Genomic DNA, 27821 nt, shown 5'->3' with positions numbered 1-27821 from the left:
TCAATCAGATTCGGCGGCAATTTTCGCACAGCCGTGTTGAGAAGTGAGGCGCTCTTAAGGTCTGAGTCATATGAAAGTGATTTAAAGACCCCAACAAGACTTGAAATTGTTGCAGAATAGTTTATGATATTATCACTATTGTGCATTTTAAGTGGAGGAAGAGAGCTGAGTTTGTCTAAGTGTGCACTGACTACTGCCTGTGGTTGGCCAAATTTACGTTCGAGTATCTTAAGTGCGTCCTTATACATTAAACCACAGTATGCGAACTCAGCGATGGCGGTTTTAGCTTTTCCAGTTACAAGCGTTTTTAAGTATGTTAACTTGACATCATCAGTCAATGACTGAGCGTCTATGGCGCTTTTAAATTGTCCGAACCATTCGTGCCACTGCAGTGGATCACCATTGTACTGTGACAATTTCCACTCGGGCAGTGGATCGTTCTTCTTACAAGTAATTGCCTCCGCCAACTGCTTTATCAAATCCGCAGAGTCCAAAGAAGGAGCCGAAGGTGTGGGATGCGGCGGGCCACCCCAACACAACGGGTTCGGAACGGTAGCTCCATACGTTGGCGGAATGATCGGAGTGACAAAGGTGGGGGCGGTACCTGTGGAAGAACTAAGTGGATTCGCTTGCATCAAGTCTGATGTTACGTAATTTTGAGCGCCTGCTGCTGCTTGTACATGAGAGGAGCTGAGAGATGTAGCGATATGAGGGTTGATTAACGGGGCCGGTTGTGCGGTGTATAAATTTGCAGATGTACGTACAAGTGGTACTGCATTAGATGGGACTGCTGCCGCAAAATGCCAGACATTTGGATCCGGAGGAGCAGGAGGTGCGTGGGTTATAGGGACAAAACTTTGGGGCTGAAAACTCTTTTGTGGGGGTGGTGGATGAATTAATTGAGGTACAAAAACGTTTGCAGAGGAAATGAATGGTGCAGGCGGAGAATGGGGTAACAGATTGACATTATTTGCCACGGGGTTAGTGGCGTGTAGTGGTAGTGCTTTTGGCGGCGAAGGAGAAAAGCGGAATGCTGGTGGGATTAACGGCAAATGCGGTGGTGCGGAGTTTAGAACGGGGGATGGGGGGGCTGGTACATTTATGTGTGCTTGTTGCGGATTAAGTGCTAGCGGAGCATAAACGAGTGTATTTAAAGGTGGTGAACGCGGAAGGCTGACTAAATTCAACTGTCCCGGCATGCTCGACCTGCGAGGGAATTGATGATCAAACTGTAAACCATCGAAGTGCATTGTTGCTTGAGACAGTTGTCGGGCTGTTTTTGGGGCGTTTAGCTGAGTTGGCATACCGAAGTTTACTGGGGGTGATGGAGGCGTAAATTGAGGCTGTTGCTGCTCTTGCCTGATGTTGTTTACACCATGTGCATCATTGGTTACATTGGTTCTACTACTTGGTTCTTGCGGCTCATGGACAGGGAGGTTGATGTTGGCCTCAACTTGACCATGTGTATTGAGATTGAAGTGTGAGTTTGGAAGTTGAGCTGAAGAAAGTCAATGGACAATTGCTTGGTTGGATTGGGCGATGGAACCCGAGAAGTGCAAACTCGGTTCGTTTGCAACATCAGCCATGTTCCCGGCCGGTGACGAATTAACCCAATCTTTAACAAGTTTCTTGCTCTTGACTGAACTTCTCTCCGTAAAACTCATTTTGTCTGTACCAGACCCGTCTGCTGATGATTTTGTCATCAACTCAATTTCCTCAAGGGCTGCAGCAGCTACTTCCTTGCGATGATCCTCCTCAAGCTGCTCAATTTCCAATTCCCGCAATTTTGTTTGTTTTTCAATTTCAAGACGCTGTCTAGCAATGCGGAGCTTTGCCTCATGTTGTTTCTCATGTTCCTCCCTTTTGAGTCTTGATATTTCTAAGTCTCGATGACGCTGACTTGGTCTTTTTGAGGAAGTCATATGTGAACCTGATCTTGAATGGTGAGAGGTATACAGCTCTGCTGTCTCTTTGTCATGGACCGAATTGATATACCCTCGCGCAGCAGCAATGAACTCATCAGTTTTCTTTGTTACAGTCTCTAACCATTTTTCAAGGTTCTTACAGGCAGCATCTGGATCTTCAGTCTTTTGTGCCAGATCAAAGAGCTCTTCATTCTTATCAACTACTCTAGTAAAAGCATTCTTGCACTTAACAATCAGACGTTCGATCTTAACTTTCCTGTCTTGCTTATCAACAGCATTGTTAATTTCACCATAGATGTTATTAAATTCAGCCTCTAATTTTGCCCTCGCACTATAAAGTTTGCTAAATTTGTCCTGCAATTTTGTCATGATCTTACGAAAAACAGGAACCACAAGTTTAATTAGGTACTAATATAAAGTACATACACATGCAACAGCACAACACAAATGGGTTATACCGAACCCTAGTGTGACGGTTTGCCTAGCAAACCGCCAAAGAGCAAAGATGTTCGTCGAGTACAATAGTACCCGGCGAAAGGAAGAAAGAACGGTGCGCAGGAAGCGCGAAACGGGACAGAACGGGAGACGGGACGGACAGAAAGAGACGCCGAACGAGTAAAGCCAGCCGCAACGGGAAACCAGACGGACAAACGGGAGCGTCGGGCGAAAAACGCGCGGTGAAGCGGGAAATTGGCACGGGCGGCGCAGAAACGTCGGGTGGACGGCGCGCAACGCAACGGGAAGACGGCACGGACGGGGCGGAAACTTCGGGCGGACGGCGCGCGACGAAACGGTACGGACTTGAAGGAAACGTCGAGCGGGTAGCGGGCGACGGGACGGGAAGCCGGGATAGCGCGGGAGGGAGACGGTAATCCACAAGCGAGGAGGCGGGAAATCTATGCTAGCAGACTAAAGCAACAAACTCAACCAAACAAACTAGCCGTAACTCCAGAATAAACTTAAGTCACACCCTAGAAAGAGGGAGAGAAGCTACTGCCAGGTAAACTAGCACAAAACATTGTGGGGATTTTTCTACAGCATCAAAACATCAAACAATTTGCGGCAACGAAGTAGCATAACTAAAGTTGAAAAGGTCAGGAAGTATACGAGCCGTAACTCCAGAACAAACTTAAGTCACACCCTAGCAAACCACCCTACCCGGACAACAAAAGTGCATACTACCAAAATTAATCAAGCTACAACGACTTGCTAGCAAACAGGTGTGGTGAAAGTCACGAAACAAACCAGCCGTAACTCCCAGAATGAACTTAAGTCACACCCTAGCAAGCAACGAGACTAAACAACCAACCAGCATACTCGCAGAAAAAAATTTACTACAGCAAAAACTCAACATACTACATCTAAAACAAATAAACGGGGAATAGCAAGAAACACGGCGACACGGAAACAAAAAGACGGAAACGGAAAATGAAACCAGATAACCTGCGGAAAACGGACGGTAGTGAATAACTCAAGCAATGGGGAGAGCGAAACGTTTAGTAAAGCGCTATTGGAGAGAACCAACCACAAACTAACCCGTAACTCGTGAGTAAACTAAGTCACACCGCCAGTCAGCGGTTAGACTCCCAAAACAACGCAAGACTAAGTGACATTCAGGTTATCAAGGCTTGAGTGTGTTCCGCCTCCTCGAACGCATGACGGGTAAGAAGCGTTTTACGACGGCGCTTAGAGAGCTTTTTCGGTCGGGAGCGTGTTATCAAGGACCGAAGGTTGTTCTTATGTGCTACCACAATAGTGAGTGTTTTAAGCTCAAGCGCAGGCCTTTGGTGTAATGCTCTGTACTCTTTAAGTAAACTAGGATCTTTCTGTTTACGTTTAGACACAATGTCTTTCACTATGTGAATGGTAACTAGAGTACTACGCTTGAGCTGTTCGTAAATATCAGGAGTCCCCTCTCTGGGGCAATACACTATAGCTTCTATGCGCTCCTGATGCTCTTCAAGCACTGCAATAAGCTGCGAAGGTGTTAAAGGCTTATTGTTGTTACTGCGATGACGGGATAATGAATTGCTCACCACATCATGCCATATAACTAGCCTCTTTTTATCATGGAAGAAATGACTCAATTGAAACTGAGCAGTTTTTCGTAATTTCACCGCGATAAGATTGAAACTCAGACCCGGTAATGCGTAAATTCCTTTTTTATAATGGTCTTGTAACGCTTGAGGCAAAGTTTTTATGGCGTGATGCAGTGAACTTGCAGCTAATAAGAAAACCATATAATTTTTTTACAACATAACTGATGTGAGTTATTTGGTTTATTTGGAACTAACAAAGCCACCATTGAAATGCCTTTTTGTCAATACGAATGTACAGCTATCATTTGTAGGCTTTTAGAATATACCTTCTAAATTATTTTTATTTTCTGTTATTTTAAGTCTAAATATGTAAAAAAAGTTTCTCAGCTCCCTTCTCCAGAAAATAGTCTATTTCACTGAGATTTGTCAAGATAGTACTACATGCTTTTCTTTACAATCTGGCGGAAAAGGATTTGCGAATTTCAGAAGCTTTGCTCAAACTCCGAACCTTGATGTTTTTTAAACTCAAAAAATTATAGGGGATAGGTTATCGGTGACCAAGGGAAATTACCCGAAAAAATGAGTATGAGTCAAATTAAGAGGGGTTTGCTAGATTTGCCGGTTATTTATCAATTCACGACAATCAGAAACGTTTTTCAAAGTAAGTTATTTTATTGGATGAGTCTTACAGTTTTCTTGCTAGTATTCGTTGAATCTCTGGAACAGAGGTAAAAGGTTCACAATTGTTCCCAGTGGCCCTGAAAGCTCTCGATTTGAAAGTCCTGAACACTTTAGGGACTGGTTTGAATTCAAAACAGTTCAGCTTCATTTTAAATGTTTTCCACTTCTTCTTTTAACAATTTTTCTGGAGCATCGAACCTCTGATCGACGTGTTATTGTACTCTTTTAAATCTGGACCCCATCTTTAACTCTCAATGGTAACTGAACGCTCCGTAACTGGCTAACGCATTAAGTTTAGCGCATAAATGCTCAATAAATTCGCAATCAGGACAATGATTCTGTCTAAATTGACCGCTGTACTCCGATTTCAATTTATGAACTACGCGTTATTATAAATTTAAAGGCTTAAAGCTGCCCCCGGATATATGTAAATTAGCCTCGGATTTTTGTAAGGTTGCCACGGCTGTGTGTTTGCGGCAACAAAGATAAAGATGACAAACACACTTTCGTAATAAATTAATCAAGTCAGAAATGAATCATGAAAGAGACTTATATGTAAAGGTGACAAACACACTTTCGTTAAAGATTCACTTCAATTCGTTTAACTTTAAATTACACCAGCAACGTTGCAACATTAAGGCTTCTGAGCGTAACAACATCAAGGCGAGGGCCTCTAAATGGCCCGGCAAATCTATCTGTATCTGCTAGCAGGAACTTTGTCTTTGCCAATTTTCGGCTCAGATTGGTCACCGATACGTTTTCGTAACATAGAATTATCAAGCCTAAAAGGAGCGCAATCGATTTAGTATACTAGCAGGCTCAATGAAAATTATGCTAAATGAACTTTTTCCGAGCTTTCTATGCCAAATAGAAGAGATTTTATGTGCATTCAATCTTTTTGTAAGGCTTACATGATTAAGAAATTACGTAATTTTTCTTTTCTCGCTGCTTAAATGGCGCTGCAAAAGGATTGTTCATTTCCCGCTCTAAATAGCGTTGCTCATTTAGTTTACTCGGTAACAATATGAGAGCTCAATATTCAAAAGCAAATTGTTTTCCAGTGCTAAAGCCTAACCACGTATATAATCCCAGAAGAAAAAAAATTTCAACAAAAATTTATAACAATGAACATAGCTAAAACTCTATAAAAAGTGCTATGTTGTATTTAAAAACAAGCTGCAAATGAAAAATTGAAAAAAGTCAAGACTAAATTTTTGAGCTCAAATCAATACATTTAACACCAAAAGCAGGGCCGATAAAAATATAGACCTTAGGAGAGGATGGAAAGATACTTGATACAGTGTGGAGAACAACGACATTGTACAAACGATAAGAAAATTCGTTTTTAACATTCGAAAAATAAAAAAAAATCAAATTGCAAAATCTAACTAAAATTAAAATGAAAACCTTTATGCAAAAAATGGGGAATTTTCATTAATAGGCAATCGAGGCTAAAAAAATGCATTACCATTTTCCTGTCTTAGTAAGAAAGAAAAAAAACGTTTAAGCTCGAGAAACAAACATTTTGAAAAAAAATTGTTGAAAACAAGGTTCAAATTTTTTACTTAATTTGAAAAACTGATTGCCGAAAACTACTTAAATTAATATTAAAACGAAACAAAAAAAGTTCTTAACAGTGCAGATGAGGAAATTTTTAAAAGAGTTTTAATAGTAAATAATCACAAAATACAAAAAAATCATGGGAAACTTGCTCAAAATCACCTCAGAAGGAAGCATTTAATTAAGAAACTATCAAAAGAACGTTGCCGTATTTAATATGCGGGTAGGACCAAGGGCGCTCAGAGCTTCAGAAATGAAAAAGTTGATTGCAAAAACGTCAAAAATTGACTAAAAATTTTGGTATCAATTTTAGAGGGCTACATATTCACGCAGCAACGACGAAAAACTTATTTCTGAAAAAAAAACAATCTCCAGCAAAAATGTGACAAATCGACAAAAACAAGGTCAAAAACTGTCATCTATATGCGCCACTCTTAAAAACATTTTTCAAAGTCGAAAAGTCTTTCACTCAACGCAGCGCATGATCAAATTACTTCTATCGCTCAGAAATATTAGTTCACACGGCAATTTTACTCATTTTCGCTTTTAGGTTAAAGCGCCATTTGAACAAATAGTACTTTCTATAAAAAAAACATAGCCGAAAGAATTCCGGAAGCCACTCGTAGCGTCAAAACTTCACTAAAAACCGTAACTACAGCTGGACAATTATCTTTTGTATTAAACCATTAACTCATTACCTCCCCAGGCCTAATCTCAAATTTGGTGAAATTCTAACACGGTCATCAAGAGAAACAAAACGCAGCAATTTTTCTTTGAAAACGTCTGTTAACATTGAAAAAGTCAGAAATAATTAGGATGGTCAGAAAACTGATAGGCTGAAAAAGTTGACAGAGCTATCAATTAATTAATAATTCTAATCTCAAAAAGATCGGGAAAGCAAACGGCAGATAATGATCTTAGAAACTTAGTTAAAACTTTCAATATAGAATATTCCAATTTAAGACTGAGAAAAGCACTACAATAAGATTGACAATCACTGCAATTAAATCAAAAATAACACAGACTTTTTCCTTGTTGTATTTATACTCGACATGATTTCATTTTATCCAAAAATTAAACTTATCATAGAAAAGACATCAGCAACAGAAATTTTCAAAGGCAAAATTTGTTTAAAAACAAAACTAAGGCCAAAAAAATTGCAATAAATACCAATAAGTTGAAATTTTGGGAAAGGTCTTATGTTGAATGAAACCAATTGCAAACCAAAGAAATGACAAAATTCTAAAAAAAAGCAGAAGTTATTCAATTTTCTGACTGAAAATATCAATATAATTTAAATAAATGTAGTAACCAGGAGAAAACCAGATTGATACAAATTAGAATGTGAAGAATATGGACACAATGTAAGGAACACCGTAGCAAAAGGACTGATTCTTGATTTTTGAATGTTAAAAATCAAATTAAAAAATCAAGAAAAACTAATACGTTTCATTGTTCAGCATTCGAGAGATAGAAAAGCAAAGAAGTCATCTGAGACAAAAATCTATCCTCCTGAACAGAACAAGAAAAAGATAAAGCCGAATTCAAACATACGAAACATTGAAACATGTTGCAAAAGAACGGTCAAAAAAGCCTGCATTTAAGAAAATAACTTTGTTTTTCAAAAAATTAACACCAAAAATTGATTGAATTTTTTTGAAACGAATTTAAAGTCTTTCATGTTGCACGAAAAGAATATTTCTAGTTATTCAAACCAAAATACAAACAAAAGCTGACAACAATTACTGAAAATTTACTAGCAAAATCGGATTAGCATGTGTACAATTTTATAAAATAAAATTACAACGAGGTAGAAAGCGGCGTTGAGTATATGAATTATCAAAGTGGAGTTGCCATATTAACGGGTTTTTGACAAAAAGACGGCTGAAAGATCCAAAAGTGAAGAAATTAAAAGAAAAAATCCAAAAACTAACTAAAAAAATAAAAAATATATGCCAATTTTGAACTTGAAACGCATTTTAAGGCTCTGCAAAACACTGTGGTATCAATTTCCGCGGTTACATTTCAATATAGCATCGAAAGAAAATCTGCTAAAACATAAATTAAAAGCAAAAAAACTGGGCCACCTAGACGAAAAAATGGCTAAAAACAGTTATCTATGTGCCATTCAGTCAAAAAATACCTCTCGAAGTCAAAAAGTCATTCACAAAACGCAGCGCATGATCAACAGCGTCTTAACGAATAGTACTTCCGGTAAAAAAAACCTTAAGAAAACCAATACTTCTCTTCGAGTCGTAAAAAACCTTAAGAAAACCAATACTTCTCTTCGAGTCGTAAAAAAACCTTAAGAAAACCAATACTCCTCTTCGAGTCGTAAAAAAACCATGGCCGAAAATAGCTTCAGCTATCTATTTGCAATAACAAACGTTTCTAACGTTTATAACCCAACATAGTGAAAATTCTAAAAAATTTTTGGTTGTTTTGTTTCGTCATTTGGACTAGGGTGACTCTATCAACGTATATAGTTGCTATTAGGTGCTATTCATAGATCCAGCGAAAGTCAAGGACATCACTCAAAGTCCAGGAAAATTTTTAGGATTCATAATCTTATTGCGGTACCGCTTTCCAGTGTTGTATTCAACCACAGGAGTAAATTTTTCGACATACCGTGAGAGTGTAAGTATCTTCTGTAGAAAGAGGGGCAACCCCACTACAGTAACTGTCAGCAGGGATAGTTCCCACAGACTGACCCCCTCCCCCCGCTGTTTTCTTCCAATCGAGAGTTGTCATCAAGTTACTCAGAACTCCACCTGCCTCGAATTTCGTGTGCTCTTTTGACTGCAATTTGTCCATGTTTTTTACAAAACCCAAACCCAATGCCCTACAAAACAAAATCAAACAAAATCAATCACAAAACTTATCTGGCATCTGGTGAATAATTAAAACTCAAAAACAAAGCAGAAGACGTCACGTTCAACAGACCGTCCAGAGTTTTCTCTAAGATAGGTCTCAATTTTACAGAAGATATACAAACACATGCACGCACACAGAAACATACCCGGCAGATTGCCGGAAAATAGCCGCCGTTGATTCCAATAAGCATGATTGGGATTGAAAGAATAGACGATATTGAAAAAAAAAAGATTTTTGTACAAAAACATTCTTTAAGTCCGATTTATATTGATGGCATTTCGTAGTTGCACATACTTCTGTCCCTCAGTGAGAGGCTACAGGGTCTAGTTTCAATACCAATAAGCAGTATAGATAGTAACTAAAACTTATGAGAACAAAGTTCAAGTACCGGGCATCTAAAATGGGCTTTATGGGTTTATCCCGTTTCTATTTCTGACTTCAAATTTTTATACTGACTCTTTTCATTTTGAATTGCTTTGCTGAGCAACTGATGTTCAAATTCATTTTAAGCAGAATGAGAGAAGAGAGAAACTAGCCTAGAGAAGTCAAAAAGATTTCATGCAAAATGTCGAAAAAGCGGCAAAATGGTGAAGCGAAAAAAATTTGACGAAGTAAAAAAACATAGCAGGATAAGTCCTGATGTACAATTCAAAGAATTTTCATTGACTAAACAGAAAACTAGACCTAGAAAGGACTGTGAATGGATTGGGAAAAAATCCGATCCAAAAAATCGAAAAACAGACAAAATCAAAGCGAAACTGCCGCATGTGAACAAAAAACCACTAGCGAGAAAGCGAATTTTTGTTCAAACACCGTTTTCTCACTCTACTTTAAATTTAGAGCGAAAAAATTTCACGCCGCAAAACCACTCGCTTTTTCTCTTCACTTCCTGTTTCGGCGTGACCAAAATCACTACTCCAATTTGACTTCAAAAATCATGAAAATGTGTGAACAGATCTTAAAAAAAATATATAGCCGGAAGAATTCCGGAAACGACTCGAATTGAAAATCCATTTAAACGCCATCCAACTACTCATCGAACAAAACGTGCCTTCACTAATTTATGATTATCTTGAAACAAACTCATGAAACAAAAAAGTAAGAACAATACAATCAAATCTGTTAAAATATGATAAAAAATCCGATCAAATTTTGTTATCAATTGAGATCCCGAAAAAACTATCTCTGCCAAAATAACTTCATCCAAACAACTTGTACGTACAAAAACCACCTATGTGGATTTTGAAAAAACACTTTAGGCTAAAATTATGAAAAAACGGCTCCTAAAAACAACTTTCACTGAAAAACTGGAAAAAGTTACTGAATTTTTTATTATTTCAAAATTATATAAATCCAAAGAAAAATTCTTTTCAGCCAATAGGGTATACAGATGCTCGCAAAACAATAGGCAAGTCATAATAGGCATAGAAATTTAGCTAAAAACAGAAAAAAATACGAAAAACTGCAAAAAATAAACAAAAATAGTTCCAATTTTCGCCATTTTTTTGTCGTATTTCTCAACAAAAAAATGATTCTTACCCACAAAATTGTAACCAATTGTTATCATAAAATTGCTCAAGTAGAAGGGGTTTCTTCAATACCCATTTGAGCCAGTAAAACAAAATAATCTTCAAAAAAACGCAAAAATTAGCCCGAAAATCAACTAAATAGATTAAAAACCACCGAATTATCGAAAAATTCATGTGGATTTCCAGAAACCTTCAAACCACTACGGAAACCAGTCTAATATCAAAACAAAATCATAACCAAACCTCTTAACCATAATAAATGAGAAAAAACTGCTTTAAAATGCCGCACGTGAACAAAAAAATTTCGCTCGCTTAGAGAAAATTTTTTCACACATCAATTTCTCGTTCTCTCAAAAACAGCGGTATGAACAAAAACCACTCTCTTTTTGCTCCGCCCTTCACTTTTGTTCAGCGCCAAAATCACTCCAATTTCTTCACGCGTTTCATTTCCCGCTTCAAAAATCACTCCAATAAAATTGATTAAAAAAAACATAGCCGGAGGAATTCCGGAAACGACTCGAAGTAAAAATCCATTTGAACGCCATCCAACTACTCATCAAACAAAACTTGCCTTCACTAATTTATGATTATCTTGAAACAAAGTCATGAAACAAAAAAATAAGAACAATACAATCAAATCTGTTAAAATATGATAAAAAATCCGATCAAATTTTGTTATCAATTGAGATCCCGAAAAAGCTATCTCCGCCAAAATAACTTCATCAAAACAGCTAGTACTTAAAAAACCACTTATGTGAATTTTGAAATACTTTAGGCTAAAATTATGAAAAAAATAGCTCTTAAAAACAATTTTCACTGAAAAACTGGAAAAAGTTACTAATTTTTTTAATATTTCAAAAACATATAAATCCAAAGAAAATTTCGTTTCAGCCACTATGGTATCCAGATGCTCGCAAAACAATAGGCAAGTCATAATAGGCAAAGAAACTTAGCTAAAAACAGAAAAAAAAACGAAGAACTGCAAAAAATTAAGAAAAATAGTTCCAATTTTCGCCATTTTTTTGCCATATTTCTCAACAAAAAAATGATTCTTACCCAAAAAACTGTAACCAATTGTTATCATAAAATTGCTCAAGTAAAAGGGGTTTCTTCAATACCCATTTGAGCCAGTAAAACAAAATACTTATAAAAAAACGCAAAAATTAGCCCGAAAATCAGCAAAACACATTAAAAATTCTCCGAATTATCAAAAAATTCATGTGAATTTCCAGAAACCTTCAAACCACTACGGAAACCAGTCTAATATCAAAACAAAATCATAACCAAACCTCTTAACCATAATAAATGAGAAAAAACTGCTTTAAAATGCCGCACGTGAACAAAAAAATTTCGCTCGCTTAGAGAAAATTTTTTCACACATCAATTTCTCGCTCTCTCAAAAACAGCGGTATGAACAAAAACCACTCTCTTTTCGCTCCGCCCTTCACTTTTGTTCAGCGCCAAAATCACTCCAATTTCTTCACGCGTTTCATTTCCCGCTTCAAAAAACACTCCAATAAAATTGATTAAAAAAACATAGCTGGAGGAATTCCGGAAATGACTTGAAGTGAAAATCCATTTAAACGCCATCCAACTACTCATCAAACAAAACTTGCCTTCAATAATTTATGATTAACTTGAAACAAAGTCATGAAACAAAAAAGTAAAAACATTAAAATCAAATCTGTTAAAATATGATAAAAAATCTGATCAAAATTTGTTATAAATTGAGATCCCGAAAAAACAATCTCTGCCAAAATAACTTCATCAAAACAGCTAGTACTTACAAAAACCACTTATGTGAATTTTGAAATACTTTAGGCTAAAAATATGAAAAAAATAGCTCTTAAAAACAACTTTCACTGAAAAACTGGAAAAAGTTACTAATTTTTTTAATATTTCAAAAACATATAAATCCAAAGAAAATTTCGTTTCAGCCACTATGGTATCCAGATGCTCGCAAAACAATAGGCAAGTCATAATAGGCAAAGAAACTTAGCTAAAAACAGAAAAAAAAACGAAGAACTGCAAAAAATTAAGAAAAAAAGTTCCAATTTTCGCCATTTTTTTTGCCATATTTCTCAACAAAAAAATGATTCTTACCCACAAAACTGTAACCAATTGTTATCATAAAATGGCTCAAGTAAAAGGGGTTTCTTCAATACCCATTTGAGCCAGTAAAACAAAATACTTATAAAAAAAAACGCAAAAATTAGCCCGAAAATCAGCAAAACACATTAAAAATTCTCCGAATTATCAAAAAATCATGTGAATTTCCAGAAACCTTCAAACCACTACGGAAACCAGTCTAATATCAAAACAAAATCATAACCAAACCTCTTAACCATAATAAATGAGAAAAAACTGCTTTAAAATGCCGCACGTGAACAAAAAAATTTCGCTCGCTTAGAGAAAATTTTTTTACACATCAATTTCTCGCTCTCTCAAAAACAGCGGTATGAACAAAAACCACTCTCTTTTCGCTCCGCCCTTCACTTTTGTTCAGCGCCAAAATCACTCCAATTTCTTCAGGCGTTTCATTTCCCGCTTCAAAAATCACTCCAATAAAATTGATTAAAAAAACATAGCCGGAGGAATTCCGGAAATGACTTGAAGTGAAAATCCATTTAAACGCCATCCAACTACTCATCAAACAAAACTTGCCTTCAATAATTTATGATTATCTTGAAACAAAGTCATGAAACAAAAAAGTAAAAACATTAAAATCAAATCTGTTAAAATATGATAAAAAATCTGATCAAAATTTGTTATAAATTGAGATCCCGAAAAAACAATCTCTGCCAAAATAACTTCATCAAAACAGCTAGTACTTACAAAAACCAATTATGTGAATTTTGAAATACTTTAGGCTAAAATTATGGAAAAAATAGCTCTTAAAAACAACTTTCACTGAAAAACTGGAAAAAGTTACTAATTTTTTTAATAATTCAAAAACATATAAATCCAAAGAAAATTTCGTTTCAGCCACTAGGGTATCCAGATGCTCGCAAAACAATAGGCAAGTCATAATAGGCAAAGAAACTTAGCTAAAAACAGAAAAAAAAACGAAAAACTGCAAAAAATTAAGAAAACTAGTTCCAATTTTCGCCATTTTTTTTGCCATATTTCTCAACAAAAAAATGATTCTAACTCACAAAACTGTAACCAATTGTTATCATAAAATTGCTCAAGTAAAAGGGGTTTCTTCAATACCTATTTGAGCCAGTAAAACAAAATACTTATAAAAAAAACGCAAAAATCAGCCCGAAAATCAGCAAAACACATTAAAAATTCTCCGAATTATCAAAAAATTCATGTGAGTTTCCAGAAACCTTCAAACCACTACGGAAGCCAGTCTAATATCAAAACAAAATCATAACCAAACCTCTTAACCATAATAAATGAGAAAAAACCGCTTTAAAATGCCGCACGTGAACAAAAAAATTTCGCTCGCTTAGAGAAAATTTTTTCACACATCAATTTCTCGCTCTCTCAAAAACAGCGGTATGAACAAAAACCACTCTCTTGTCGCTCCTCCCTTCACTTTTGTTCAGCGCCAAAATCACTCCAATTTCTTCAAGCGTTTCATTTCCCGCTTCAAAAAGCACTCCAATAAAATTGATTAAAAAAACATAGCCGGAGGAATTCCGGAAACGACTTGAAGTGAAAATCCATTTAAACGCCATCCAACTTCTCATCAACCAAAGCTTGCCTTCACTAATTTTTTATCTTGAAACAAAGTCATGAAACAAAAAAGTAAAAACATTAAAATCAAATCTGTTAAAATATGATAAAAAATCTGATCAAAATTTGTTATAAATTGAGATCCTGAAAACACTATCTCTGCCAAAATAACTTCATCAAAACATCTAGTACTTACAAAAACCACTTATGTGAATTTTGAAATACTTTAGGCCAAAATTATGAAAAAAATAGCTCTTAAAAACAACTTTCACTGAAAAACTGGAAAAAGTTACTAATTTTTTTAATATTTCAAAAACATATAAATCCAAAGAAAATTTCGTTTCAGCCACTAGGGTATCCAGATGCTCGCAAAACAATAGGCAAGTCATAATAGGCAAAGAAACTTAGCTAAAAACAGAAAAAAAACTAAAAACTGCAAAAAATTAAGAAAAGTAGTTCCAATTTTCGCCATTTTTTTTGCCATACTTCTCAACAAAAAAGGATTCTTACCCACAAAACTGTTACCAATTGTTATCATAAAATTGCTCAAGTAAAAGGGGTTTCTTCAATACCCATTTGAGCCAGTAAAACAAAATACTGGTAAAAAAAACGCAAAAATTAGCCCGAAAATCAGCAAAATACATTAAAAAATCTCCGAATTATCATAAAGTTCATATGAATTTCCAGAAACCTTCAAACCACTTCCGAAACCATCCTAAAATTAAAACAAAATCATAACCAAACCTCTGAACCAAAATAAATGAAAAAAACTGCTTTAAAATGGCGCACGTGAACAAAAAAAATTCGCTCGCTTAGAGAAAATTTTTTCACACATCAATTACTCGCTCTCTCAAAACAGCGGTATGAACAAAAACCACTCTCTTTTCGCTCCGCTCTTCACTTTTGTTCAGCGCCAAAATCACTCCACATTTTTTCACGCGTTTCATTTCCCGCCTCAAAAATCACTCCGATAAAATTGATTAAAAAAAAGGACTTCTCCAATACTCCTCTTCGAGTCGTAAGAAAGGACTTCTCCAATACTCCTCTTCGATTCGTAAGAAAAAAGACAGCGCCCCAATACAATTCAAATTCTCTGAATTGTAAAAAATAGGGGCGCTATAATAGCCGGCTGAGAAGATGAGGGCGGCTATTAAACACACACAAACACGCATTACACACACACACACTCCCACACACATACACGAGAATTTTATAGGCTGCAATGATTAGTTATTTGAAAACATCCATTTTGCAGATTATACAAAAAAGAGGTGTCATATTGCGGTACTGATATTGAGGCACTGCAATGACAACCTGGAACGTCCGTCGACACCGCCAATCATCAAAAAAGTTTAAATTCTCTCTGAATCAATTGGAAACGCTGATTCACACAATGTATGTAAAATTTTGTTTAAATTTCTCAGTCTTCTAAAATTGCTTTTAACTACGAATTTCATCTTTTGAAAAAAAAATTCGGTTATTGTTTCTTGTTCGTTTTCATTTAATCTCATGAAATATGTTAAATTGTAACAAAAGAGGTACATGTAAAATCTCAAAATTCGGATTGACAAAAAAACAGGGGCCCACACTTCTATTGTTTATGCTGTCTTTCATAGTCATGTATGAACAAAAACACTCAATTTTTTCAACTTTTGTTCACTAGAAAAAGTTTGAAGTTTTTTTCACATACTGCATTTCTTTTACCTACTCTCTCAGTCACAGTCAACCAGTTAAAAATAGAAGATCACCTTAAAATATTTTTCAGTCGTAAAAAATGACACCAACAATAGCGTCGCTATCACCTCGCTGCTGTAAACAGACAAAAACGAAAATTTGGAGAATTGGCAAAGTAACTGCGATTGAACGGATTTTTTTGCTTGGATTTTCCTTAAAAATGTGCTTCCTTGGTTTGTTCTTCAATTCTAACTTTTTGAGAAATCTGTGCCTTCAATACAGGTTTTCTGATCTCTCAAAGAACATAACTTTAGCAATAATACAAGCCAGTGGCATTTTACAACCCTTCAGTCCGGTACAGATGCAAATAATACAGAATTTACTACAAATTGCTGTCACGTGACAAAAGTCCCGGGAATAATGTCTTGAGAACAAACCCGAGGACCCTTTGCAATCTACGTGAAGCTTATTTGTAGCTTTTTGCAGGCTAGGCAGACAAAGGATTGAAGTTGTCAATTAGTAATTAAAAAAATCTAGAAATCAACAAGTTTGAATTTGACACTAACAATACATTCGCATCAAAACTTCAATGTTGACTCAATTTTGATGCTAAAAACAATACCTTACAGTTTCCGACTAATTTTGTGACTTCTTGTAGAATAAATTTTTTGTGAGCAATAATCAGAAACAGTAACATTATGATTTTCCAAAAGGAGGCTCGGTAATGTGCGTACGCACATGATGTTCCGAACCCGCTTATCAACATTCTTGAATTAATTGGCTACCAAATGATGAAGAGATAGAAAACTTTCAAAAACATACACATCGTTCAATAAACAACCAATGAAACAGAATAATGCCACGCTATAGGGCCAAAATAAGTTGTTGATAATAGGACTACTAGAAAGGACAATAATAAAAATTAAGCAACAAACATTATTTAAGACCAAAACTCGATGGCTATAATAAAAAATCATAAAAGCAAACTAGAATCAGATAAAACCTAAACAAAACAGTTAAACCTATACTTCAATAGAAAAGGTTTGCGACCTGTCCCCAATGCGACCGGGAAACAGGTTGACAAAAAAAGCAAATAGGCGCGAAGTTCAAATATACTTTTCACACTTTTGAAACAATTAACTTTCAAAGTTATTAATGTCAATAGATTTTAACTGAAATCTTTAAAATGATCATTCAAATCTTCATAGAAAGCCAAGCCCTTGCCCATGTCATTATCCAATGTTTGATTGCGCAAAATTTCAAAGCCAATGGGATGAACGATTATTGTTATAATTTAAAAATCAGTCAAAAATCTTATGAAATGTACAATTGTATAAAAATCTAACATTTTATGAAATCTCGTAGTAACAGAAGAACAAAGCCAAGAAAGAAATGTTTGAAGCTATAATTGTTGTAACGATTGTATTATAGCTCACTGGAAACGAGTTGTGAGCTGTGTTTAAGGAGACTGGGCTAAAATCCGGCAGAAAAACTACTTAAAAAAAGACAAAGCTCAAAAACACAAATTTGTGTGCAAAAAGAAATACTTTTTAAAGTAATAACAGACTTAGGAGTGCAACAAAAAAGCAATAGTTTAAGTTTCAACACATCAAGAAGCCAATTGGGCCTGTTAATAATGAGACTAAGTCACGACCCAACAAAACAACAAAAACATAATGAAGCCAAAACTTCAAACAATTTTACGACTTGGCACTGTTTAGGGCACTATAATTAAATGATGTTACTTTCAAGAACTGCAAATCGCCATTTTATCATCATCATAACATGAACAAGTCTTCGTTATAGAAGGACTACTGAGAACAGTATAGAAATCTCGAAAACTTTTGTGACACTGAATAGTCGAAGCAATCAATCACAACGTATAAGCAAGCACGAAAAAATGATTGAAACAACAATTGTTTTTGAGACTTCCATGGAGTGAGAATGAGTTACATGGTTACGGAAATCAAAGCAAAAATGAGAGAAGAAATTTTTTTAATTTTAATTTGAAACTCATTAATACAAGCAGCTATATACTGAAATATTCAATAAAGTGGTTTCATTCGTCCTGAGGAAGCAATTAGGATCCAACGTTATTGTAAAACAACAAAAAGAAAGACGCAAAACAAAAAACGGCAAAGTTTTGCGAGACAACTGTTGCTCAGGACGTATAAATCTGTCCTGTTGCTCCCTACTATCCGTTTCTTTATCTGAATAAAAGATTGAATTGTTGAAATGGTTGGGAAATAAATCAATTCTAACAAAATTTTTTAATTTGTCAAAAAAATATTGCATTTTGTGTAATTATCGATTTCAAATTTGCAAAAAATTATATCTCCAGAGGACCCTTAAAGCCTGCGGGATTACAAATTGTTTTTTTGAGTTTAAAAGGAATTTGGCCTCAGCTTTAGGGTGTCCGCTTCCAGCAAATATAAAGCAAGTGGGCTAAAAAGTCATTTTTTTTATCGTAAGATGTCTGAATTTTGAAAAATTTAGCTTAAATTCTAGCCAAAAAAACTCGGATGCAACAATTCAGCCACCCTTCTCTACCTTTAGAGATAAAATCAACAACAGTGCAATTAACATTTTTATCATATTTTAGCAATATTGTCAAAAATTTATTCAAAATTGACGAAAATTTGGTTAAAAAGTTGAATAAAAACAGCTGAATTATGTCTAATATTCACAAAACTTTAAACCTTGATAACGCTCTATAAAAATGGAAAATTTAAAAAATGTTTTCATTTCCATATTCTACGCTGGACGGGGTTTCTACTAATACCAGTCTCAACTCTCTGCGATCATTATATCGATCGGCCAAAATTGTTTGAACAAAAGAACCCATTTGAGTATATAGTTCCTCCCCCTCAAGGGGGGTCGGAATAATCAAGGATAGTCCCCAAATTTTGAAAAATATGATTTTTGAACCGCTGGAACGTACTTAAAACATATTATATTTTAATTTGCGTTGCATCTAGTTTTGCGTATTTATATTCTGCAATCTTTTTTGGGAAGGTTCAAGCAAGGGTGCAGGGTTGCGAGGGCTGGACGAGCGGGGGTCCGATTGCCAAGTGGAAGAAAGTGAACGGGAGAGTTGGGGACAGGGAGCTGTCTGAGAGGCGTCAAACTTTTAAGATTAAGAATGACTTTGTCTCCGCAAAACAGTTTCAGAGACTAGTAAGAAGTAGGTCTCTAAGAGAGCTGCTCAGCCACTTAATGCCCACCGGGCGTTACCTGTTTATCCCATGAACGAAAGGAATCAAAAATGGAGGAATCAAAAAGAGAGAGGAAATAGAAAGAAAAGGAAAGATTCGAGCTGACTTTGATTCTAATTTGGGCACACCAACAACCCGGAGGCCATAATAGTTCACGAAGTCTACAATAAATGCCACACAGAAGTCAGGAGCTGAAATGCAAAAAAAATCTCTTTTTTTAAATTCAAGTCGGTCCAAATTCAGTTCATCACTCATAAATTTTTCTATATTTTTGTTTTTACAGATTTGGGCTCTGGGACAACTTTAAAGAATTGATCTATTTTTAGGATTGTTCCCTCCAAGCAGTCGACTTTTTTGAAATACAATTGCATCTGGTAAATGAATTCAATTCAATCTTAATTTCCGTCTTGTAAAATTCCTAATAGTTGTGTAAGAATAGTTTCACCCAAGAAAAGACAAGAAATGCTCTAAGCATTGAATCCCAGGAATTCCGAGAACCCTGCTGTTTCCTTTTAAGTTTCCCCGACTGCTTCCTGTCAAATACCCGCATCGGGGAATATTCCAAGTTCTTACTAAAGTTCCTGGCGTTACCCTAATCTGGGGACAAAGAATTTGCATGGCATCGATACTGTAATTGAAGCGCGTTCTGATGGGCATTTTTACCCGTTGTTATCTAGAAATAACTACTGAAATCTATCTTGAAACATCCGTGTTGAAGTTTCGAAATGTCAGATCTCTGCACAGCCAGATTCAGATTCTACAATGCCATATTTCAACCTTGTAAGCTGGTGTTTCCAGCAAGGTTACTCGAGTCACTTCGGAATTTTGACTTACGTCTCGAACCACTACAATGTTCTCGAATAATGCCAGATTTTCACAGTGACTACTTCAGAGTCCCATAACCTATAGAAAAGGGGCGCCTTTGATGTCAGAAAAAATAACTTCAACGCTAAAAATCCAGCATCGCGTGACCTATGAAATTTCAAGATCAAAACTCTAAGACACCAAAAACTAACGGGAGGCAAATTTGTATGCCCTAATGACTCTTGGCATCTGGGATAGATCTCCGACGTCGTCAACTGGCATTGGAGTCATCATGGCAGAGTTCCACACCAGATCAATCTCCGGGTCAGATCGGACTCCGAAGATGGGCTTCGTTGGTTGAATATTGCTACAGGATACTGCTTCGTACGCTTGCTTAGCTGAAAATCAAAATCGAAATCCATCACCCTTGTAGAGTGGAACTCTAACTTTTAAGCTCCAATGCGGATGTTCTATGATTTCCTAGCATTTCGTTGCAAGGGGGGGGGGTAATTCGTCTGATGTGGTATAATGAATTAAGAGTTTAATTGCAATGTGAGGGCATTTCGAGAGTTCTCTCTCTTCCAATCCGGGACAGTTGGAATTAAAAACTAGTGGAATTAAGTACAAAAGACAATATGAGCTACGGTAGCTCCACTAAAAGTATTGGCTAGCAGTAATATCAACGTGTTTGTCTGATCAACAAAACGGTGTTCATAGAGTCACACCAATTATTTCAGCGAATTGTTGATATACCAAAATATGACCTCAGACTAACAAGTGACAATATTTCCTCCTTTGGATGATGGCGATCCTCCTCCGCCGCCGCCTCCGCTTCCACCTGAAACATCGTTACGAACATTCCACACCTCCCATCCCATTTGTTTACCTTACAGTTTTCTATCGATGAAAAGCGGTGTTGTTCCGTTTCGTTTCCATGTTAACTGGACAAATCTTGGTTCAGATTAGAACTCAGCTTGAGCATTCAGATTCAGGACACGAGTTTCTCTTTTTGCGACAGTCCAGCAATCACGCATAACTAGAAAACAATACTAATTTTTTAAATTGAAAATTAGTCGACAAAATTACTCATAAAAATTCTTCGTTTTCTTTGGTTTTTGCAGGTGAGCGTGGTTAATAATAGATTGCTTGAGCTTCTGAAGTCTCATTCTTCAATATGTTGAGTTTTTATTAGCTTGGGAATCTTCTTCATTTTTCGCATGGTGAAATTTTACATCTGGAGGTGATATCTCTTGTCAAAAACAAAAGTTAGTTTTGAAGACCTTCAAAGGTTCCTGCAGAAAAAAACAGTAATCTTGCAAGATCATAAAGAAAAACATGTTAACATTGTGAATTTGCATGCATGGGATGTGGAAGAAATAAGCAAACAACTAAAAAGTCCGTAAAAGGCTGTAAAAGCTGGGTTCATAGACCCATGCTCAAGGTTCATCAGTAGATCTCAAATTAAAATATGAAACAGTCCCAATAGGACTTTTCGTTGACTATAAACTTACAATGTACTTTCGGAAAATGATGTATAGCAAGTTACCAGCCTTTCGATATCATAAGATAACTTGCCATTTAGTGGAAATGCTCAATTTCTTTTTTTTTCTTTTAAACAAAATTTAAATCACATTTTTTTTTCAAAAATCGTTACACGACAGATCTTGTAGGATGCATATTGATCTGAATCTCGTTATCACAAATTTCTTTGAGATAAATTTACCCTCTCAATGAACACAAAGCTACAGAAAATGCTCTTCAGGCTTCTTGATAAAAACACTCGTAAGTAATCTTTTTTTTGCAAGTTCTTAAATTTATATATAAAAATCATTTTTGCTGCCTTCTATAAGCATATATTATTCGTATTTAATAATGCACTGCCCTCAAATTTAATTACCACCGTTTTTATAAGAGACTAATTCAGTGATCTATTTTCATCGGTTTTAGACTAAGGATATCGGTACATTTTTTGCTTTAGTTCTTCCCAACTCCCAGCTATTTGCTTCAATTTATATAGTATATCTTCTTAAGTTATTGAACACAAATTTAGTAAAACGCTTATCAGAATATCATACCTGAAAATATTTTGTTTCATTTCTAGCTTGTTATTATTCGTCCGCAAAAAAATCCCACACTTTAAAAAACTATGGTAACGTTAAATATCACACTCTATACAACGCTGAAGAGAGCTTGCAACTTGGGTATACGAGGGAAGTAAATTGTAAAAATAAAGTCCCAACGGTGGCCGAGCAAATCAACTTTGAACCAGTATAAAGACATTCTGTTTCTTAGGATGGCCAGTACTTTGTTCTTGTCCCAATTTACAAGGACCAGTCTTGATTTTTGAAACAATTTTTTAATATGAGATTCAATTTTCTCCGGTGGTACTTGCTACGTAGCAAGTCGTAACTACTAATCTAAATGGGTTTTATGTTAATTGCCTGAAAAACTAGCTTATATATAAATAGTGTGTATACTCCAGTAGTAATTACCAGCTATAAGCTACAAAAGACATTATTCTTCTAATACTTAGTTTTGGGGTATTAGTAATATTCACACTGTACACCTCAAGTTTAGCGTTTGCTAACTTTATGACCTCAATATGATCATAATGAAGCAGAACTGCACATAAAGAAACTTAAAACATTCTGAAGATGCAATGTTTCAGAACTGAATTAAGTTTTTACACTTAAAACACTCACGTGCGCATTTTAAACGCCGAAAGTCTCCAGTGCCAGAAGTCAAAATGCCAGAAGTTGCTACTTAGCCAGAAGTTGAATTTCGTTGACTTTAATCATTTTAAAACGTGCGCGTTTCGTGTTTTAAGCATGGTTAAGTGACTCTGCAGAAGTCACTTCGAAATTTTGACTTATTATCTTGAACCGCTTCGCGGTTCTCAATAAACGCCAGAAGTTCTCAGTGACTTCAAGCAGAGTCACTTAACCATTACTTGAAATTTGCTGGTTCAGCGCGGAAATGCTCGGAGACTCAAATCCCGGTTGTCAGGAACGCAATATGTTGAGCACATGATGAAATAATTGTTTTGTAATATCTTATTAAATTTTAAGGTTCCTATTAGCATAGAAAATTTCTATGCTGTATACAGTTCCTGGTGATATTTTGGAAATGTATTATATTTAGAGAACAAAACTTTGCAGTCATAAGAGGCTGTTAGAATTTTCAAGACCGACTCCTCATGAGCATTTTACAGAATTTTACAAAAAATTTCGCTTCCTTTTGCTGACTTTTCCTGTTAATAGTATTTTCTGGTCACTGATCCCATATGTATTATAGTTTTTCACATCAACAGATGGGTGAAGAAATTCTAGCAACAAAAATTAGTTCGGGGAAAAATTATCAGCCAAAGAAAGATATTTTTGAAAAAGTTGTTGGCATAATTATGCAGTTTAACTTGCGCCCTCAATTCCAACAGAAGAGACCAAATCCAATCTGCAAAACTGTACCAAATCACTGCGCACAGTTTTAAAGGAACTAATTTCCTTTGATATGCGTGTTTAACAAGTCAAATAATTCAGCAGTTGTCAATCTCAAACGTTCATCTCGATTTATGAGAAAAACATTAGAGGTCTAAAATTTACCAGGGGTGGCAATATTGACTTTTGAATTAGGTCCAACTTTGCAGTTAAATTTAAGCTGAAGTCTTTTTATGAGTCAAGCATGATATTTTTATGAGATGTTGGTGTTATTCACATAATTTTTCTATTGATTTCTGTGGCTGCTTATACACAAACGTGTGAATTCTCCTGTTAGCATGCCAATTTTTACACTCGTAAATTTTTCTCGCTCGAGATTACATAAAAAATCATGTGCCAACAGACGATTTTTTAGTTAAAAAGTGACACACGAGAACATTGCAATTTACGTGATTTTTCGTGTGAAATCACACTAATCTCTCGGGTTGGCCTTCACGAGTTTTCATGTGGGTTTCTGTGCTTTAGATTGTATTGAACTAAGGTAAAACTAAGCAAAACGAAGTGCGTTATCTCTATAAAGTGAAGCCTTCATGTCGTCTCGCCTGCAAGCACAAGCCTTAATTATTACTCCAAAGCGCCAATTATTGCTCACAATCAGCGCTCCCAACAGTTTTCGGCTACAGCAAAATGATGAAAACAGTTTCTGTGAGAGAGTTTTATAGGTGTTTTACCCACACATTTTTCGATTTTTTCTGTTTTGTCTTTACATCAAAGCTTCGAAAAAACGTTCAAAAGAACCTCGGTTAGTCATTTTAGCTCCTGAATAAAAAAAGGCAGTTGTCACCAACCATAAATATTGAAGTGCTACAGGGGCAGTTTAGGACTCCTTTTCCGGACTGTTTGAGGGATTTTGTACAACCTAAATTTCCACAAAACGTTTCCTGTAACTATTTTTGTTGACAATGAGAGACTTGGTATTCAAAACTATCTAATTTGTTTTTTTTTTGGATTTTAACTAATCTTTTCTTAATACACAAAAAATTGTGTTAAAAATAAACACATAAGTTAATTTTTCTCGTGTGAAAACACACGATTGGCGACTATTACACGAAAAATCGTGTGTTTTAATAAACACATGAGAAAAAATCGTGCAAGATCACACGAGAAACTTTTAGAGTATATACAAGTTAAAATCTTTTCATAGGATATTTCAATAGCACGATATCTTATAACCTTTCTCGGTCGAGCATAGACTTTCCATAAGTCAAGGTCAAATTGTTTTTGATTTGTCAAAATATTGGTCAAAATAACGTTAACTATCATGTTTGAGCATGATCAAATGTTATTACCTTTACTATTGTTGACAACTCGATCTGTTGACTGAATTGATGTTGGACCCATGAAAACGCTTGAGCTCAACTATAACCAGAAAGCTGAGCCATGTAATTTTTGTTAATGTTAGCCCCCATTCCCATAGACCTGGTTCTCTTCATAAGTTAAAGTTTGAGCTAGTTTACCATAGTCGAGAATACGAACAAAAAATCCGAAAAGCTGAAGAAATTTTGGAATGTTCGGCTTTTGTCGTTATCGTCGGTTTTAGACGTTCCGAAAACTCGGTATAATTTGTTTTAAGAGTGAAAGTTTCGTAATCGGTGTGATCGGTTTTAGATAGTAAGATCGTAAAGTATACTTGTAGTTTTAACATAAGCATTTCGCTTTCCCAACCTTTAGGACTTTGTCGACGTTGAAGTGAAATACTTTCATGCTCATCGTCAGCAAAATCGTCGTCGGATTCTTCCACATCATCATCGTAAGATTTGACGACATTGTAATTCAAATGTAGGGAGGCATTCCTGACTGCTGACCTGAAATACATATAAATTAACAAAATGAATCGCAATATATAAACAACTATTTGATATTTTCCGAATAAGCCACCATTCATTTGGGAGATCAAGTGATATTAAATATTTCAAAAATATGCAATTATGGCAAGTGCAGTTGCAAGTACATTCAACGTCAAAAAGAAACTAGCACCCAGACCTTTTAGGAAACGAACATACAAATGTTAAATGTTAACCTGATTATACTCAAAGTTTCGCAAATTGTTTTTACAAATTTGGAACCATACACTAGTGCTCTTGTTTTCCAATAAAAACAGATAACATGCAATGGTAATTAGCGAGGAGATACCCCGCTGTAATTTTATAAAAATCACCCAAGTTTTGAGGTAGAAAATCTCGATATTTAATAAGCAAAAAAACTCAGCTCCTAATTAGGCATATACACTCATACAAGTACACTTAAAACAACCTAATAGGTCAATTCTACACCAAATTCCTGACTCGAATTCGGAATATTTGTTGGATATTCATCTTTGTTAACTTTAATCCCTGACGTCAATTTTGAATTGAAAAATTGACGTTTGCCGATCACCATCTTCAACCGATCAACGGTTGAGAGTTGAGCGGCACAGCCAGTGGATCAGCGTACAAATAGAGCTCGAAAACCTACCAAAAAATTAGCCGAAACTCAAAAACTTTGTCTTATTAAATTGACATAGAGTGCGTATTGAGGCATAATTCTTGAGCAGTATATCTTTTGTTACTGTGTCCTCTAACGACAGCTTGCTTGAGGTGAAATTCAACAGGTTCTAAAACAACTTCTAGTATATGGATGTGTGAGTACAAAGTACTAAACGGAAATAAGTTTAAATTAAAATATTTTCGCAAAGCAGGTATTAGACATACATCTTTGGCTTCGATTTGTTCAAGTATCGGAGCGAGCTGGTAAACATAAAATGATCACGCATTGTATGCTTTGTAGTAAAACTAGTCCAAATCGACATTGAAGAAGTAATGTTTGCAAATAGTCGACCTGAATTTGTTATGCAACGGTAAGAGTATATCGGATATTAAGTTTCAGAATCGAAACCGTAATATCCAGACAGATCAGTAGCTGCTAAGCAAGCTGGGCGCTGTGAAGTTTTCTGCTCAATTTTGGGAAAGCAGTCGTTACATTTTTTATAGTCCGCGAACTACATAATAATCATGTATTGTCGTATAACACGTTAATTTGTAAAAAAAATTAGAACGTTCGCTTGGGGGCGTAAAAGTGAGATACCCAGTTAGATGGGTGAAGTGAAATCTAATCACCAAAATTTGTCACAAATTCACAATTAAATCACAGCTTCCTCTATCTACTTTTTTACGCAAATGCAAAAGTACTTTTAGTTGATTAAACGTGAAAATGTATGACATTTACAGTCAACTTTCTTCTCACTGATGTGTCTTTTAGCGATGATTGCGAAGAAAGTGGGGAAATTTCGAAAGAGTAGCGGTTTTTTAGCGGTGTATTTTTGTAAGATTTGCGGTTCTTACCGTTGGATTTTTGTAAAATTTGCGGTACTTAGCGGTAATTTTTTTCACCGCTATCACCGGAATTCACCGGAATTCTCGCAAAAAAACTGACCTGGTTCTCTTCATAAGATAAAGTTTGAGCTAGTGTACCATAGTCGAGAATACCGAACAAAAAATCCGACAATCTTCGGCTCTAGAAACTGAAGAATCTTTGGAATGTTCGGCTTATGTCGTTATCGTCTGTTTTAGACGTTCCAAAAACTCGTTATAATTTGTTTTAAGATTGAAAATTTTGTAATCGGTGTGATCGATTTTAGATCGTTAGATCGTAAAGTATACATGAGCATTTCGCTTTGCCAACCTTTAGGATTTTGTCGACGTTGAAGTGAAAAACATTTATATTCAACATTATCAGAATCGTTGTCTGATTCTTCCACATCATCATCGTAATCTGCAGATTTGACGACATGAAATACATATTAGTTAACAAAGTGAATCGCATTATATAAACAACTTTTTGATATTTTCCGAATAAGCCACCCTTCAATTGAGAAATCAAGCGATATTACATATTACAACAATATGCAATTATGGCATGTGCAGTTGCAAGTACATTCAACGTCAAAAAGAAACTAGCACCCAATGCTTTTAGGAAATGAAGATACAAATGTTAACTGTTAATCTGATTGTACGCAAAGTTTCGCAACTTTTTTTTTACAAATTTGGAACCCTACACTAGTTTTCTTGTTTTCGAATAAAAACAGATAACATGCAATGGTAATTAGCGAGGGGATACACTACTGACGTTTTCCCCAATGAAATTGCTCAAGTTTTTAGGTAAAAAGAAAACGGATTCAATTGAGGTTTTCGGTCTCCATGATATTTGTCAAGGCCGAGCTTAGCTAAAATTCCGATTTTTAATAAGCAAAAAACTCAGCTCCTAATTAGGCATATACACTCATACAAGTACACTTAAAAAAACCTAATAGGTCAATTCTACACCGAATTCCTGACTTGAATTTGGAATATTTGTTGGATATTCA

The 27821-nt window shown here is 35.6% G+C and overlaps 1 protein-coding gene across 1 annotated transcript in view; it reads right to left on the bottom strand.

Moving 5' to 3' along the window:
* Positions 1 to 27821, bottom strand: part of LOC142354131 (uncharacterized) — an 82495-nt gene that overhangs the window by 26547 nt on the left and 28127 nt on the right. Inside the window, exons 2-6 of the mRNA XM_075406399.1 lie at positions 25145 to 25284; positions 20761 to 20823; positions 20198 to 20383; positions 19288 to 19372; positions 8834 to 9047 (exon numbers count right to left, since the gene is read on the bottom strand). Of these exons, the coding sequence (XP_075262514.1) occupies positions 8834 to 9047; positions 19288 to 19372; positions 20198 to 20383; positions 20761 to 20823; positions 25145 to 25284 (688 nt within the window). The remainder of the gene's footprint in view (positions 1 to 8833; positions 9048 to 19287; positions 19373 to 20197; positions 20384 to 20760; positions 20824 to 25144; positions 25285 to 27821) is intronic.

The sequence above is a fragment of the Convolutriloba macropyga genome, chromosome 15, assembly GCF_964194025.1.
Source record: "Convolutriloba macropyga chromosome 15, txConMacr16.3, whole genome shotgun sequence".
Classification (NCBI taxonomy): domain Eukaryota; kingdom Metazoa; phylum Xenacoelomorpha; order Acoela; family Convolutidae; genus Convolutriloba; species Convolutriloba macropyga.
The sequence above is the reverse complement of the archived record's forward strand: the minus strand, read 5'-3'. Positions and strand labels throughout refer to the sequence as shown.